At 33.1% G+C, this 18695-nt stretch overlaps 1 protein-coding gene across 1 annotated transcript in view; it reads right to left on the bottom strand.

Moving 5' to 3' along the window:
- kl-3 (dynein heavy chain 8, axonemal kl-3) overlaps positions 1-18695 on the bottom strand; it is a 177806-nt gene that overhangs the window by 149773 nt on the left and 9338 nt on the right. Inside the window, exons 5-10 of the mRNA XM_072539810.1 lie at positions 12793-12991; positions 9585-9745; positions 7327-7506; positions 4894-5217; positions 3826-4052; positions 3396-3587 (exon numbers count right to left, since the gene is read on the bottom strand). Of these exons, the coding sequence (XP_072395911.1) occupies positions 3396-3587; positions 3826-4052; positions 4894-5217; positions 7327-7506; positions 9585-9745; positions 12793-12991 (1283 nt within the window). The remainder of the gene's footprint in view (positions 1-3395; positions 3588-3825; positions 4053-4893; positions 5218-7326; positions 7507-9584; positions 9746-12792; positions 12992-18695) is intronic.

An 18695-nucleotide genomic window follows, 5' to 3' on the forward strand; every position in this document is an offset into this window, starting at 1 on the left:
GGTGACACAGACACACACGTTTGGCTTATGTCAACGTTAAATATGAACATTCTTCTTCTTCTTTTGCGTACAGTGCCTAGGAGAACATGACAGTCGACGCAGAACGTGATGTGTCAGTCGACGCAAGACGTCGCTTGACATACATAGAGTAATGAAATTTAAATAAAACAACCATTAAGAAGGAACACAGCAACCTTTATTCGTATATAGTTACAATTGTGTTTATCAAAGTTTTTAATTGTTTTAATAGGCCGTCGTCAGGGCAGGTATTCCAACAAGTTCCCAGCTAAACGTTCCTGCTGCTACAACTTTACGTGTGTATTCGCTATACTTATAATAGGTATTGTTCTGGAAAAAGTAAATAAACCCATCCGTGTAGCGGAATGCTGATGTTATTTTATCTGGTAGTCCGGGGAAGAGATAATTTATTGGTCCACGGTTTAAGACATCTCCAGCTTCATTAAATTCAGTATAAGAATTATCATTGTATAATAAATACGTTTGGCCGCTGCTTGTTTGAAACAAGGCATTTATTTTGGTTCTCGCAGGTATAGAAGGAAACATAAAACGTTTTTGAATTTTTAAATTGGGGAAAGATGCAGCGTAATACCGATTATTATTGCTTACAGTTACTAAGTGTCCCTCAGAATTCTGAAAAACATGTGAAACGTGCGTAGACTTGGGGTTGCGCTCAGATCTGTATAGTATATCTACTTGTATTGTTAATGTTTATTGTATGACAGCTGTCAATATTTTACTGATTTTGATGTCTTTTATGACAAGATCCATTTTTTTTTCTAAAATTTTCTTCGATATTAAGTTACAAAAGATTATTTTGCACCTCAATAAGTCATTGTTTGCGTCCTACTTCCTAGTGCGCCTTTGAGAATGATAATAATGAAAAAATAATAAATTCTTATAACTTAAAGTGATCAGCGTTAACGTTTAAAAAAAGGGGATTAAATTTCTTAGTTATAATCTCATTATAAATTTTTTTACTCGCCTGTAATAAGTTACTGTTTATACCGTTCCAGTATGGCTTAATTGCAAACAATAATCTTATTTTAAAGTCATGGTGGCATATCTGCATATTTCTCTGGATTTAGTCAATAACCTGGTTAATTGTTACAAATATTTTAACAAACAAATCTTTTAATAATTTTGTCCATGAAAATGATGGTAACTCTTGGGTAAAATAAACGATAGCAAGCGATAAAAAATTAATTGTAATATCTTTGGAACGCTTTGGTGAAAAATATCTCTTTCGAATTTAAGTCCATTTGATTTCACAGTGACTAATTGTCATGGTGATAGCCAATCTTCGTTACGGAATAACGTAACGGAATAACTCAAAAATAATATTGCATACACATAACTGTATACTTCAAAGGGTTAATTACCCTTTGAAGTATTCTAAAAACAAAACAAAAGCATTAATAATTACAAGCAGCTTGGGAAAAGTTAATTAGAAGAGTCCACTCTTAGTAACTAAGATATAAAATAAGAATTTACTCGACATAAATGAGACAGAATGAGAATTAACACTATATCGAGAGACTATTGTTTCAGATTTTTTGCAGAAAGATGCGATAAGATGATTTAAAACTAAGAAAGTGGCAATTTAGATTTCTATAATGTATATCAGACGCGGAGCAAAAGCGCTAAAAAAATACATAATAAAAGTTGCGTCCATTTGAAGAGAAGGAAAACTCCCAGACAGTTGGAATGTAGGTATTATAATACATATTCACAAGAAAGGGGATTCACTAATATGTGACAACTATGGAGGCATTACCCTCTTAAATAAGGATAAAAAGTACTGGCTTATATACTTTATGATCGTTTACTAGTATATACTGAGGAAAAAATAGGCAAATACCAATGTGAATTCCAAATAGAAAGGTCAACAATTGATCAGATTTTCCTTCTCAGACAAACCTTAGAAAAGACATATGAATATGGAATCGATACCCACCACTTCTTCATAGATGTTAAAAGCGCTTATGAGAGTGTAGACAGAAGCGCACTCTATAATGCCATGGCAGATATTTCGCCGCATCTAATAAGATTGGTAAAGGCAACTCCTTCGAAAGTTGAGTGCAAAGTCAAGGTACAAAACAGAGTGTCAAGGTCTTTTCAAACACATACTTGATAACGCCAGGGAGACAGTCTATCGTGCCCCTATTGTTTAACACCGCGCTAGAAAGAGCCATAGAGAAATCGGGCATAACAACCAGAGGTACGATCATCAATAGAAGTCTACAGATATTGGCCTACGCAAATGACATTGACATAGTGACATGGACAAAAAGCGACCTGATACAGGCTTTTAAAACATCAGAAAAAGCCGCGAAGACAATGGGACTGCAGGTTAACGTATCCAAAACAAAATATGTACATGAAGGTCACGAACAGCACACAAATAGCGGCACCACAAGATCTGGTGACAGAAGCACACACATTCAAAAGGGTCTCGGAGTTTATATATATCAACCTAGTAAGCGTAGAAATTAAGAAAAGAATATACCTAGCGAACAGAGCTTACTTTCGACTAAAGCAGCTCTTAACATCACACATAATTAGCAGAAAACCCAAGATACTAATATATGAAACTCTTATTAAACCTGTCCTGACATATGCGTCAGAGACATGGACTATGGTAAAAAGCGGCGTAGAACTGTTAGGCCGCTTTGAAAGAAGAATACTTAGGCACATATACGGAGGAGTACAGGAAAGCAGGATATGGCGCAGGCGCTACAATTTTAAGTTGTATCAATGCTATGAGAAATGCAACATCGTCCGGTCTATTAAAATTAATAGACTAAGGTAGCTAGGACACCTTAAAAAAATGGACACTGGAGACCCCCAAAGACAGATATTATATCAAGAGCCAGTAGGAACCAATATCTAGATTTAAAACTCAATTCGAAGATGACTTGAGGAATCTAAGGGCCAGAAATTGGAAAGCCAGGGCGAAAGATAGGGGGGAATGGAGACTAATTGGTGAACAGGCCAAGACCCACGCAGGGTTGTAGAGCCAGAGAATATGATGAATGTATATCAGAATGGTTAACTGGACTGAACATGAGAGAGTAAAAGATGTTAAGGCCCATGACTTAAAGGTTGAGTTTAAATTTGGAATCAAAATTAACTAATAACCAACAGAAGCAAGTACATAACGAATTAGAAATAAAAGAAGATAAACGTAAAACTTTATATTATATATTCTAAACACTATTTCTAAAACCTCTGTCCATTTTTGAAGTATACTTATAGCATTAAAATGTAATGAAATAAATACATAAAATATGTAAATTTAAAAATAACCACATACAAATTTTCACTAAATAACCCCGCGTGGCTGATGAGGATTGTATGCTTCTAAAAGAAATTACCTATGTAACAAACGAAGAACATTGTCCACATCAGTCATTTTAGCTAAGGATGCTCCAACAAATTCTTCCAGTTCCCATTCGGTATCGACAACATTTTGTCTAAATTCTTTGTAGTCTTCCTCGAAATGGGGAAGGCGGTGATTTAGTGCATCGTATTTTTGCACCGATATTTTATGATGAAAATCAATAAACCTACAAGGAAATAATGTATTTATAAATTTATTCATAAAACAACATATTTTTTTATTTAATAATAACTAAATACACAAATAATATTTATTATAGAAATGTGACTAGCGTAAAAGAAATATCTGCTTCAATATTTTCTCGAAATTTGCTGAGATATATGAAAATATTTGGAATAATTTGGCATAATTTACAAACCCAGATTCTCATAGAAATAAAGAAATTTAATAATTTTTATGTTTACCTTTTAGCAAATTCATCTATGCCTTCGATAGTACTACTTTGCAAAATTGAATATTTGGTGGTTGTCCTTAAAACAAAAACAATTTGCTCCATTCTTCTCTTAAAAGATTCAAATTTACCAAAAATGTACATTTCAGAACAGGCAAAAGGTTTTTCGTTGTTTTCTTCCATTATCTTTTCAGTATGCTTATAACATTGGAAGTATCTTAGGTACAGGTCTAAGCATGTCTAAAACAAAATGTCAGTGAAAGTATTGTGTGAATCAAGGCTCTTTACTGAGTCCCTATCTGTTTAATCTTGCTATGGATGTACTTTTAGAATCATTAATCTACCCATACTGACACAACTAAACATAGCATCCTACACAAAGAAATTAGCAGACTACCCTAGCATGTTACATAGATTAACAGAAATTCACATTTACAAATAGATAGAATTAAATATCGTTAAGCAAATAGCAGTAATTAGTACAAGGAACAGTAAACAAATTTTAAACCAAAAACTGCAAAAAATGTCCTAAAATTAGTTTTTTCACCACCAGAGGAAAAGCCTAGTACCTTTTGCTCAATTACATAGACAAGATATCAACAAAAATGGATAAACGTTAAAAATAAGTGAATAATACTATCTTTAATAAAAAATAATAATTTATAGCATATATTTTAAGAGTAACAAGAGCCAAAAAGAAAAGCATTTACATATTGGTGTATACAAACTCAAATGTGGCAACTGCCCAAAAACTTACATCGGTCAAACTGACAGAACCTTTAACAAACCTATAGCAGAACAAGTATGTATTTTACCTTCTAGATCACAATCATGATCAAGGAAACCTAAAGGAAGACACTTAGGCGGGACATTTCGGTAAAGGGTATTGAGATTGGCATGACCCAAGATAAAAATATATGGAGAAATGTTATTAGGGAAGTCCACTCCGCAAAAGTATAAAGGAGAAGGGAATAATGCTGTTCTGCTAAAAACTATTTATAAAAAGTATCATATTATAATATCTATACTAGTTAGTTATTGTAAAGTTTGTTTTTTCTTTGTTGTTTTAATTTTAACTTACTTTAATTTTGTCTAGAACAATCTGTTTGGGTTGCCTCCAGATAGTTTTTGTTTCGTTACAGTTCAAATAGATGCGACATCTTTTGATGAGTTGATTGGATATTTTTACTAAAATGGCGGTTACATTTCCAGTACTATTATAAAACTTCGATGTAGTGAACACCATACGTATTGCATTTAGGAGAGGCGGTATGTGCTGTTGCAGATCGGGGGGATCTAGTCTATATAATGGTTCCCAGAATTTTTCCATCGAGTGGAGATATTTAACGTTGTCGGAGCTTTCGTTTCTTGTCTCGTAGACAGCATCCACTTGTTTTCTCCATACCTAAACGTAAAAATATTTTAAAACGTATAAAGGTTAAATAACATTTATACAATATATATATATATATATATATATATATATATATATATATATATATATATATATATATATATATATATATATATATGAAGTATAGATGTCACTGCTAGCGTACCTGGCTTGTTATTTTGGTTATAATAACCAAATACTAGACTGCATTTCATTTCAGTTGAACTTCCACAAGTGCTCCTGATGATGAGTTGAATAACTCGAAACACGTGTAGAGCAATGGTGGAGTTCCGATTGAAATGAAATGCAATCTTTTACTTTCATATATATATATATATATATATATATATATATATATATATATATATATATATATATATATATATGTATATATATATATAATTTTTAAAGAATGCTATATAATAAAATTAGCCAAACAATACTCCAATATATCTATGGAACAAGCAGAATTTCGACCAAACCGCAGCTGTTCAGAACAAGTGCAAGCACTAACTAACCATGTAGAAACAGGCTTTCAAAAGCTTCTTAAAATATCTATTGTTTTCATTAATCTATCGGAAGCGTACGATACTGTACGAAGATAACAAGTTATATATAAATTAATAAGAGTGATTCCATGAAGAAAGATCACTGATGTGATTAATGCTATGCTATGAAATTAAACAGTGGCTTACCGAAAAGATCGGTGCTGCTCCTTCTACTGTTTAGTCTTTATATAGCAGATATACCCGAAACCACATCTGAGAAGTTTAGGAATTGGGGACATAAGGAATTGGGGACTAATGAGTAAATATTAACAAACGACCTACCTCCGGACGATATTTCACTGGAGATTACAACCCAACACTACCAAGACGGAAATATTGTGCTTTCATTTAAAGAGCAGACTGGCCAACTACCAATTAAAAATCAATTTGGAAGACAAACTTCTCTACCACCCTAAACACCCAAATTACCTTGGTGTGATACTCGATAGAACGATTAACTTTAAAGAACATCTTACAAATACGACTGCAAAACTTAGAACACGAATTAACATTCTACAAAAGTTATGCGGTTCCTCAGTGCCTATACTTAGATCTACAGCACTGGGACTCGTGTATCCCATTGTGAAGTACTGCGCACTAATGTGGCCTAACAGCCCGTTCACCAAACGTATTGACGCCTAAATAAACCAAAATACTAACTACCAGCACTAAATCCCATAGCCCCCTCACACGCCCAACGAGAACATATCCTTATCAGGGAGTACAAAAAAATTAAAGCTGATCTTATGGTCCGCTCCCATGTTGGTATTACATGCAGAGACAAATAGGTTTTATTCAAGAAACAACCCTCTAGACTCTGCATGAAGTCTAATTAACCGGGACTTCAAGATAACCGATGATTGGCGAGAAAATTGGGAAAAGAATATTTCTCAAATCTACCATAACACAATGTTTTGTTCTACGTAAATATTCACCTTAAACTTAAGATTGGCTGCCAACTCAGTGTTGAACTTCGGCAACTCCACCCTTTGTGCTGAACGACTGAGCTTTGCATTCGAAAGTTTTTGTGATACAGACAATCGACAACAGAACTATCAGTTGTTAAGTTTAAATTCAAGTTTTTATTCTACCAATATTTCTAAGTTTTAGCGAGAATAGGGATTTCATGATTTATACATATTTAATTATATTTTTTTGTAGAATATATGGATTGTGTTATAGAGGTAGCACCTTTAATCAGAACGACCACATCGTGCGTCATAGACGGGAGATGGTTTTTGATAACTTGTCCTCACAAGACACTTAACTCTCACTTATGGCTTTACGTGCCACACCCTGAGCAACTGCATTGGTCTGCAGGCTAGACTAAGTGAGGGTAGCCAGATATGGTGAAAAATTAACCGAGTGATTGCCGGTATAAGCAATTCCCTCACTTACTGGCAAACGGCTCCGTGCGCATCAGCTGATAAGTGGAAGAGCATATTTTTGTCGCAAGATTGGTAAATCGGCCTTGAAGGTAGAGGAACCTATTAACAATGGTCAATGGCATAAAGATGCAGAAGGCAACTTGTAGTATGTCAAAAAAGAAAAAATTATTTATGTATATACATACCTTTATAACAGGTCTATTGTTAATAAACCTAATAAAATCAATAAAGATTGCACAATCCTCAGTTTCCAAAAACTCCGTTACTGATGTAAACCGAGTAAGTTGTCTTCGCCAGTACTCAATTTCAACCACAGGGCCAACAAATTCATTTTCTCTTCGTAGTTGTCGAAACTGAACAAGGCACTACAACAAATATAAAAAATCGTGTTGGACTTATTGTACTTAAATGATATATTAGGAAAATTGACAAAAATATTTAACATTAGTCACCAAAAGATTACACAATTAAAATTCTGCAAATCTTTTCACGAACAGAAAATATTTCGGGCCTTACTCCCGTGATATATTATATTCTAATTAGATGTTGGCAATCATTTCGGCCCAAATATTTGTTTACAGCGGGACCTAGGTCCACCTCGCCCTTCGGCATATGACCTTTAGCGAATTCATTGCCCTTATGAGTCCAACATCACGCATCGCGGGGCTCGACCCTCCCCGTATTCACTGTGTTGCTACACGAACATCCGTCCTTTATTTCACTACAGGCCGAAGAGGTGAAAGCAAGTGAGAATAAGGTCCCGACCTCGCACTTTGACAGGTTACCACCGAGGAGCTTACTCCTCTACCATTCTTCTCCAAATAGTAAGTACGTACCACAAATTTTTGTCCTCAATGGGACGGACGTGCAGTTTAAAGTTTGGTTATGTGGAATGAGGGTAGAGTGGTCCCACAAGAGCTTGTTTAGGATATCTGGAGTGTAGACCGGTTACTGCAAGAGCTAACGAGCACTACTGCTACTTCGGCCACAGCCAGAATTGGCTGGTGTCGGATCTGGCCAATTTTACATATGTTGTAATGAGCCAACGCGCACGTGTCCTAGCTGGCCGCAATGGCCATATTTCGTCGATACGACCAGCTTCCGGCCAGCCGGTCATTGCGAGCAAAGTTAGTATGTACTCTTATGGAATAACACGCAAGTGGACATACATAATGCGGCCAGATAATGATCTGTACTGACCATTTAAAAATGGGATTTATAGAATATTTTTTTCTTTCCGTTTTATTATACGATTATACATATACAAAGCAACGCCTACCACCGTGACATCTATCTCGTAATTAAAAAGAAAAATTAATGTAGAAAACCTGGCCATAGGTGCGACCCATGTAGAAGCAGCATGTTGGTGGCCGGACGGCTGGTTGCATTGTAAGTCGAACTCGATGCGGCCAAAGTCCGATCAGTGATCGTGGCTGGAGCGGCTGTAGTCCGCGTTAACTCTCACGCCGAAGCAGACTGCGTGCTTTTCTGAAAGCCCTACACGGAAAAGTGGCCCCGAAAGTACTATATCACCGGTTGCCGGACGGCGTCCCAACCTTTACAGAAGCAACTTCAATAAAATACAGACTCGATATTATTTTAATATCTTTCATATTTAGATTTTTATCTAGAAGTCGTTGTAAGAGGCGGTTATATAGAACTTTATCAAATGATCTTTGTCTGCCTTCTTGTATGTAGGCTTTAAAGCCTGTTTCTTCTTCAATATTAGCCTCCTAAATTGTTTAAATTATCGCACCATCTTTTTCTTGGTCTGCCAATACTTCTTCGTCCATTTTGTGACTTATCTCGTGCTATTCGTACTATTCTATACTTTGCCATTCTACTAATGTATTCGTTTCACTCCTATTTCCGTTTTGTCACACATTCACTTATGTCTTCTATATTGCATACACTTCTTGCGTTTTCGCTTCTCTCCCTATCCAACAGACTTTTCCCTGATATTCGTCGGAGTATTTTCATCTCTGTTGTTTCTAGTAGTCGTCTCGTTTTAGATGTTTCAGGTCTTGCCTCCGCTGTGTATGTTAATATAGGTCTAATTCTTTCTGTCAATATAATAAGAAAAACCCAGGCCTATCTTGTAATCATTACGTTTCTGAAGCCAGATGAGTGTTCCCAATATTTTGCTAAATTTTCTGAAAATACTTTGGTGTATGATTTTCAAGAATATCTTTAGAGCATGGCTCACAATTGCTGCATTCCAGGTCTCAGAATTGTAACTCAAAATATATACACTAGCTTCAAAATCGAGGCCAAGATTGGATTATTAGAATGACAAAATGTAATTCTAATTAATTACAATACATTGTAGTTTATTTCCATATAATATTATGTTATTTAACTGACACATGCCAAAATAAAACAAAAAACAAAAATTTCAGAGTCTCTTTAAATTATATATAGTAATTTTCGTAGTAAAACTAACCTTTTCTATAAGTTTCGACCAAACTCTAACAGTTAGTTCGGATTGCGCAATCAGTGGTTTATTAAAATAAGCCCTTTCTCGTTTTTCCTCGCCATCAATTTGTTCTAATATTTCAGGATCGTATTTAAAAGTCACTATACCGCTTAGATCTTCTTTAATGCCTAAAAGTTGGTATTTTAATTAGAATTTTTGGTTTACTTAAAAAATCAAATCAAAAAATTTATAAGATATAATACATTCGAAGATCTAGAGAAAATGGAAGTGCGGCAATGGGAATTACTGGCACACGACCGACAAACATGAAAGGCAATAGTAAACGCGGCAAAGACTCACGAAGAGTTGTAGCGCCATTGGTGATGATGATGAGTATATTCGTTCAGCAAATTTTCAACTGTAAGCAAACGCACTTGTTGATATTCGCCCCCTCATTCGTCAAGCGGCTATTAAATATAATTTATTGCCTTCAGCCAGACGGATTCTCATTTTACAGATCCAAACTTACCAGTCTGTTTAAATTCAAATTGTAGCGTGTTGGTTTTTAAGTTAATATATTGTGTGTTATATGTTATAGGTATTGCTACGGTATTTACTGGTCATGTTATTTTTTAGAGTTTAGTTTAAGTGTTTAGTATTAAGTTTTATAGTGTGTAGTGAACTTTTAGTATCCAAAAACAAAGTATTTGTTAATCAAAAGTAAAAATAGCTTGCGGTAATCACTTTAATAAATGTAAGAGAAACCAATATTTTAATTTATTGATGTTTCGAAAAGTTTTATTTCCTTTTTAGTCCATTTATTCACGGTTTTTGCTGTAAATATTAAAGAACCGCTTGGATTGACATGAAATTTGGTATATACATAGCTAACGGCAAGGAAAAAAAGTGATATTGTGCCGATGTGTGCTTTTGCCATGGGGGTTTCACCCCTTCTCGGGTGTGAAAAACATGCGTTCAAAATAAGTCCAGAATTAAATAAACTGACTAATTCTAAGCAACTTTTATTTCATACAGTTTTTGCACAAAATCAATACTTATCAAGTTATTTGCGAGTGAATATGATCATTTTTCAATAAAAAACCAAATAGCTCAAAAAGTAAGTATTTTATTGAAAAACATATTCTTACCAAAAATATGGCTTAAAAAAAGTTAAAAAAAATAATGTACTTATCCCTATATGAAGTCTGTAGATTCAGTAAAAGCAGAGTTATAGCTAATGAAAAGTAATTTAAATTTCAAATCGAATAATTATTATTTAAATGGGAATAAGCCACAATTAAATTTTTGTAGCCAAAATTAAGTATTTTGTAAAGTTTGTATTTTGAGAACGATTTCCGAAGTGGAAATTGAAACGTCAATAAACGTACTTTAACATTTAATTGTGGCTTATTTCCATTTAAATAGTAATTACTCTAACAAACCACAAGAAAATAGCTTCAGAACAATATTGAAATCGAATATTTTAACGAAAAATATCAAAAAAATAAAGCACTTTTCGGGGAAAACTCGCCGACGGGGAAAGTGCTTGTTTTTTTTTATCCTTTCACGATAAAATATTCGATTTGGAATTTTTTATTAGCTACAAATGTGCTTCTGGCTTTATACGTACACTTTTTGATATTTTATAAGCTATATTTTTGCTAAGAATATTTTTTTTGGATAAAATACTTACTTTTTGATTTATTTGCAAAAACCGTCTAAAAACCTTGTTTTTTTTTGTTGACAAAATAAACATATTCACTCGCAAATAACTCAAAAAGTATTGACTCAGTGAAAAAACTCAATAAAACAAAGGTTGCTTAGAATTAGTCAGTTTATTCAATTCCTGACTTATTTTAAAAGTATGTTTTTTCACCCATGAGAATGGGTGTAACTCACCCCTAGGGCAAAAACACACATCGGCACAATATAACTTTTTTTATTTAACATGTTAGCTATGTGTATGCCAAATGTCATGTCAATCCAAACTGTTCTTTGGGGATGTTTTGTCGTGAGTGAGTGGAATATTTCTGGACTTGATACAGAATGCAGTTTCATAATTTTACCGATATTTTCGATGATGCTGGTTTTATTACAATACATATTATTTTTCCCTATGCTATTTTGACATTCTCTCAATTAACTAAGTACATTAAGTTTGAAGATAAATAAAATAACAAAAATGTCAAGCACTGATACAGCCCATGAACTCCTTGATATTGATTTAACCCTCACTCCACCTAAAAAAAGACCTGTAAAGGGATATTTTGATGTTCAAACAAAGGAAATGATTATAAATGTATTTAAAACGGAAATGCAGGAGAACCCTACAATGTCGAAAAGTGCGATTTCTATTAGAATAGCAGAAAAAACAGATACGGATATTGTTTCTCCATTATTTATTTTAGAGTGCGCAAAAATATACTGCTCCGATTAGAAGACAACTCCATCATCGTATTAAACAACGCGTCTTATCATTCCAGAAAATTTGAAAAAATTCCAACTACAGCTTCTAAAAAATCTGACATCCAAGCGTGACTGAAATAAAAAAATATAGGATTTGAGGACTCCATGTTAAAAGTGTAACTGCTGGCTATCGTTAAGAAACATAAGGGACAAATATAATAAATATATTATTGATGAGATGGCAAAAAGTCAAAACAAAGTAGTGCTAGGGCTGCCCCCATACCATTGTAAGCTCGAATCCGATTGAGCTCATCTGGGCAGAAGTAAAAAAATATGTAGCAGCCAAAAACACCACTTTTAAATTTGCAGATATGAAAAATATTTTTTATGATGCAATAAGTAATATTAGTCCAACTACGTGGCAGAAATGTGTGCAATACATTCAACAAAAAGTCGAGTCCAAAATGTGGAAGTTGGACAATATAGTAGAGAACCATATCGAACTCATAATAATAAATCCAGACGAAGACACATACAGCTCCTCAAACTCCGAGTAATTTAAATGGTATGTTTTTATGCTTTGATAAACTTATGACAATACTACTTTGTTCAAAATGTTCACTTTGTTATGTGTATCTCAGTTAATAGAGAGTTTTTGTGCAAGCAAATAAGTATACGTAACGTATCTTTTTGACATATAAGCATGCGCATTAATGATTAAACTAACGTATCTAGATACGTATTACCTAAGGTAACGAGGATAATACACTGGATGATTAGAATAATATATAATAATAAGAGTTTTATATCTAACTTATCAAATACTTACGGTCAAGGTATAATACAAACGCTTCAAAATCTCCATCGAAATTAAGTTTTTGCATTCGTCCAATTTCCGTCTTTGGTAGGTCTCCCCAATTAGTCCAATATGTCACCACCGGCTTAATTAATTCTGCCAGAACATCGTAAGCGAGAACAGCAAAACTAACTTCTCCCAGTTCTGTATCAAAATCAACGAAAAACACTTCCTAGAAGCCAAAATAATGAAAAATAAGTAAAGGTGTTCATACAGATTAAGTACAGTTAAACAGTTCAATAAGAAATATTACTCAGGGTGGACTGACTGTGTTAAAATTTTACGATCGACAATTAAGAAATCGTCGTTGTATGTCTACGCATTTGCGCCATATAAATCCCTGGGTCCGGAGAGATTTATCCAATACTTCTTTAAAAGCGAAATTACCTTCTGTAAAAAAACTCTGTATGATACTACAGGCCAGATTATCATTGTAGCACATTCCAGAGCCTTAGGGGTCTTAAGGATGGCTTTTACAACCAAACATGACAAAACTGTCAGTAAGAGGAAAAAGTCCTTTAGGTCGATTAAAAGACAAACTTCTGCAGAAACTTCTCGATAGACACATTAAAAATGATGCCTGTATTAGTTGAAAGTTTGATACTTGGGTAGTTTGAGTATCGAGTAGTACTTTTTATAATATAGGCAGTGTTCCATGTCATTAGTCACACCAAAATATAATGCAGCATACAAGTATCACACTGTTCCACGTCACTAAGCAATACACGGAAATTAAGAAGCTGATGCTCTTTCCAGAAGAGCATTTGTCGGTCGAGAGTCAGTTCAGTTCAAGTTCAACTCGTGGTGAATAGACAAGCGGTTAAAGGATGTTTAAATATTAAAAATTTATTGTTATATTTAAAAAAATAAATTATTTATATTATATTTTAAGACTCTTTTTGTATTTACGAATTAAGGGTGGACAACACTACTACAATTCGTTCTTAATTTTAGTTTTTTTTTAAAGTAAAAACACAGTGACTAGGTATACTTAAAATTAATATCGTAGTTTGTCCTGGTCGATTGCATCCCAAACTTCTTTAGATATAGGTAAGATATAAGTGATGGTTGTTAGCTCCTAAGTTAACAATGAATATTATTTCACAAAATATTTATTGGATCTATATCACGGCTACAGGGTGGCCAGTTTATTGATTTTATACCAACCTTGTTTAAATAATCACGCCCAGCATGGAGTCGTACATTATCGTGCACTATTTGCTATACAAGGAGCAAACGAAACTACACTTTGACAAAACTAGGAATGACTTTGAAAATCGTACAATCGGCACTACTACTTAATACACACCAAAATTACCGGAAATAATCTTAGTTATGGTAAACTCGAGCTGTACACTACATCTAAAAATTAGACAGTCGAGTGCTGACCGACGTTTACCCATCTCTTTCACCCCGAATATTTATTCTGTCTCCTCTCTGCACAGAAAAGCAAAATTTCTAAAGTCATTCCTAGTCTTGATGAATAATACAAATTTAGACTAAAGGTCTGTAAATACTTTTCACATGTTAAGGAAACTCCTTGTAACGTAACGTTCCATTTAAAAAACACATCTTCGGTTCATTTAGTTGTTCTGACTGACCCTGTATAATCAAAAATAATTTTAAATCGTAGACTTCTTTGATACACATCAGTTTTGTTTGAAACATATTTTTATATAGTCCACAGTTTAGCCATAATCAAAGAAAGCCAATGTACATAAAAAACAATCTCAAGGTACTATTGTATTATACAAAAAAAAAATCAGCTTAGGTTATACTTATCTTTTCTCGTGACTTTCAGTATCTCTTAGTTGTTCCTTATCGGGATAAAATAGGAAACGGAAATAAATAGAAATAACATAAATAAACAAATACAAATATCTGATTATCAAACGAAATAATATGAAAATTTTGAAATATTGGAATTTCTGTTCATATGTTTTTGTACTCAAGAAAAAATAAAATTCTGAATATTATAAAAAGAAACTTTTTAAATTTATTAAGCAATATTAATAATTTTATTATTCTTTGACGTTAAAAAAAACTTTTTGATATTTACAATACGAATCAGAAAACTTTTTATAAAATTTATGGTATTTTAAAATAGCGATCATTTTTAATCTTCTGGTGGTATAGAGTCTTTTATTTGAAACATACAAAAAATTTCTGTCACAAAAAATTATTGATTGACCTTTTAATTTACACATGACGATGTCTCCTTTCGACCAAAATAGCTCCCCTATGTTGATTATGTTAGGCTACCAATCAAAGCCTTCTCCGTTCTAAGTATCAAACTATCAGCATAACAGCAAGTATTTCTCCAAAACACGAGCAGGCCCATTTTACCAGTACTCGTTCAACAATCTAAAAAATTCTCTCCTCTCTTTCATATACTAACAATCTCCTGAGACCCAAGTATTTTGTTTACTTGATGTCGCAAATATTTTTAATAGTTATAGTTCTGGTGACTTACTCACTTGGACTTTATAGAATCAAGGAGGTATTCGACTTCACAACTTTGACCTATCTCTCGTTCCACCTTTCAGCGACTCACTTCTAACTATTAACACCACTGGCACTTGCTTCTTAACTGACTACACAAATCTTCAACTGCTTCTTTCGGATGACCATCACATAATAATCTTTTTTACTCCAAATTTTAAAAACATTCACTCTCTTTCATCCATATTCCAAACTCGCTAACCAATCAGAAAAATCCGATATCCCTCCTCTTATTTTACATCAGAAAAACCCAAGCATCGTTTCTAAACAACTTTATTTGAAAATGATAACGGTTTTATCTTATACTTTCTAAATACAATAACTACCTGGTGGCTTTGGGATTTTCAGCAAAACAAAACCAAAGGCTTTTAAAATATAACATCTACAAATACCGGGAAACAATTGTCTATTCACATTTAAGTATTTACTAATGTTTTCAGTCCTTAGGGTAAAACTGATTATGGATAAACTCACTGCTTACAACTAACTTATAACAAATATTTAGAAATCGATGTACAGGGCGTTGCAAATTTATGTGCCCGCGTTCTATAGCAAAATTTTTATTCTATCTTTGATTAATAAAATGAAACGCAACAATATATATATATATATATATATATATATATATATATATATATATATATATATATATATATATATATATATATATATATATATATATATTATTGTGATATTTAAAGTCTTGGTGCGCCAAGCAATAATTAGCTAATTAATTTTTTTGATTAATTAAAATTATTTCAATGATGTGATTATGACTCTATCACAATTTTTAATTCTTTTATCTCAGGGTTAAAATTCGTGCTTCAATATCTATGCTATTACATGTGAAAGGTAAGGTCCAGAGAATACCGAAATAATAAAAAACACATATGATCTAACACTATATATTGAAAAAAAATAATGAAATAATTCACACTCAAAAGTTTTCAATAAACAAATCTCATATAAGGATTCTCAAAATTTTGTTCTCCGTACGTGAACAATCAAAATTAATGGTACAAACAATATTAATTGAAAACTCAAAATCCAAACTATCCTAACTCTCCTAATCAATATTTATATCCTTTCTAAATTACGTGTAAAAATTGTGTTATCAATAAAAGAAGAAAAAAAAAACTTCAGAAAAACAAAAAATATCTCTCTCTGATGATGAGTGATCCAAATCCTTGTTCCTTGTAGACTGTATTATCTCCTCTCAACCGCTCCCTATGTAATCAGCAATCTTACAACAGATTGTTGCAAGTATATCGTCCTTAATGATCTCCTTCAAAAGCAACAATCATTCAAATTATGATAGCCTTTCTCCTCTCGATAAACTGAATCTCTCGTTGGCCCGAGTGAAAAATGACTCTTGGAATATCTTCTCTTTACGATAAACTGAATCTCTCGTTGGCCTGAACAGTGACTCTTGGAATATAAGTAGGAAAATATGACTTACAATATTTTGCTGCTTCAGCTTCTGTCAGATACACTAACTCCACAAAAACTCACTAACATTCAACACTACTGCTTGCTACTTCTTGGGAACCACACCAGAGAACAAACACTGTTCCTCTTACAGACTTGGAAAACCAACTGATTCTATCTTTTCTCTCTCCTCAATCTCCCTAAACTTTTTCCTACATACTTATCCAACCTTTTTCAATCTCCGCCAATCAAAACTCGTCACAATTCCCCCATTTTTTCATTTCGATAACAAACAAATTTTTACCTATAATTATAAAATTTCCTAAAACTTATTTACAAATAATATTTTCTATAATTCTTAAAACTAACAAAAACCACTTTCTACAATCTCTTCTATTTGTCTCTAATCACTGCATTAATGTATTTTGGAAAACCCCGTTCAATTGTCTTTTTGTTTTCACTTAAAATTATGCGGGTCACTCAAGTATAACAAAGAAATAAATGCAAAGCTTACACTTTGTTTAGTACAGGAAATCCAAGGATTTAATAACTTTCCTTCTCCGAAATGTTTGTTGGATATTCTCCTACTTATCTGAATTATTTTAATGTTTTTGAACTTTGAAATATTTTTAAACAAACCAATATTTTTCTCGATTTTACATATCATAACAAATCCCCGCCATTTGATCTGCCGAAAACTCTTTGTTAAATTTTAAAAATGACAAAAGTTTTCTAGGATCAAATTATTTCACTATGTTATTAAAATCTATTCATGATATTGATAGATGTCGTGAATGTTAAAATACCCCGTATATTGCCTGTCTTTATACGGGATTGGATATATTTTCGTTTTAAATTTTTCCAAGTATTTTCCCTTAAAAGAAAGTTCATAATTTTTAACCACTTGATTTACTTTATTAACAAAATGTCCATGGTTTCCTAAAATCTTCTCTATTTCCTTCTCCATGTTTTTTCCACAATTTATTTTTCTTTCATCCACCTTTTGTTCACATGTGTTCACTGTCCATAATACTTCTTCACAAAATTCTGGATTCTCGTCCATCAGTGCCATTTTTTCTTCTGTTTTCTTTTTCTCCTCTAATTCCCTTTGGTATTCCGAGCACCATGTTTCTATTCCTTTCATTTCTCTGATGATACCTTCTTTTTCTTCCTGCTTCCATTCTGTTTTATCGTCGGTTGCCAACAATTCTTCTGTACCTTCTATTTCCTGTTTTTCTCTGGTCTCCATCTTATTTTCCTGCTTTCTTTTCGAACTCTTCTTCTTTTTCTTCCTTCTCTTTTTCTTTTTTGTTAGATCTTGTTCTTGTACTTTCGGTTTATTCTCTACAGTCATATCGATTTCTTTGCGTTTTTCCTGTGCATTGATCCTTCCAGAATTTGTTTTCCTATCTGTTTGCTTTTCTTCTCCTGTGTTGTCTGGTTCTGCTCTGATTTCCAGTTTATTTTCCGAAAAATTTATGGTGATATCTTTTTTCCTCAATTCATCAATTCCCGCTATCATATCATGATTTAAATCTTCAATCACCACACATTTCATAATATGGACTTTGTTTCCCACTCTTATCTGTACTCCCAAGCCTTCGTTTACTGTCGTCAAATTTTTATTGTTTGCACCCACTAAATCAACCCTAGGAATCTTATACACAAATCTGTCCAAATTTAATTCTTTTACTAGTTTTTTATTGATTAGCGATATCTCCGATCCAGAATCAATCACAATTTTAATCGCTTTATGTTTTATAAATGCATCTAAAAATATTAGATTAGAATTAGAAATTTGTCTGTCGTTTCCTATTGCTACATGATTCATCTCCCTTCTATTTTGTTGTTGGAAGCTCTGGTTATTTCTATCGTCCCTTTGTTCGTTAGTATTCCTATTCGGAGGATTTTGTGCATCTCTATTCCTGTTGTGATTTTCATATGTT

The sequence above is a fragment of the Diabrotica undecimpunctata genome, chromosome 8 (genome assembly GCF_040954645.1).
Source record: "Diabrotica undecimpunctata isolate CICGRU chromosome 8, icDiaUnde3, whole genome shotgun sequence".
Classification (NCBI taxonomy): domain Eukaryota; kingdom Metazoa; phylum Arthropoda; class Insecta; order Coleoptera; family Chrysomelidae; genus Diabrotica; species Diabrotica undecimpunctata.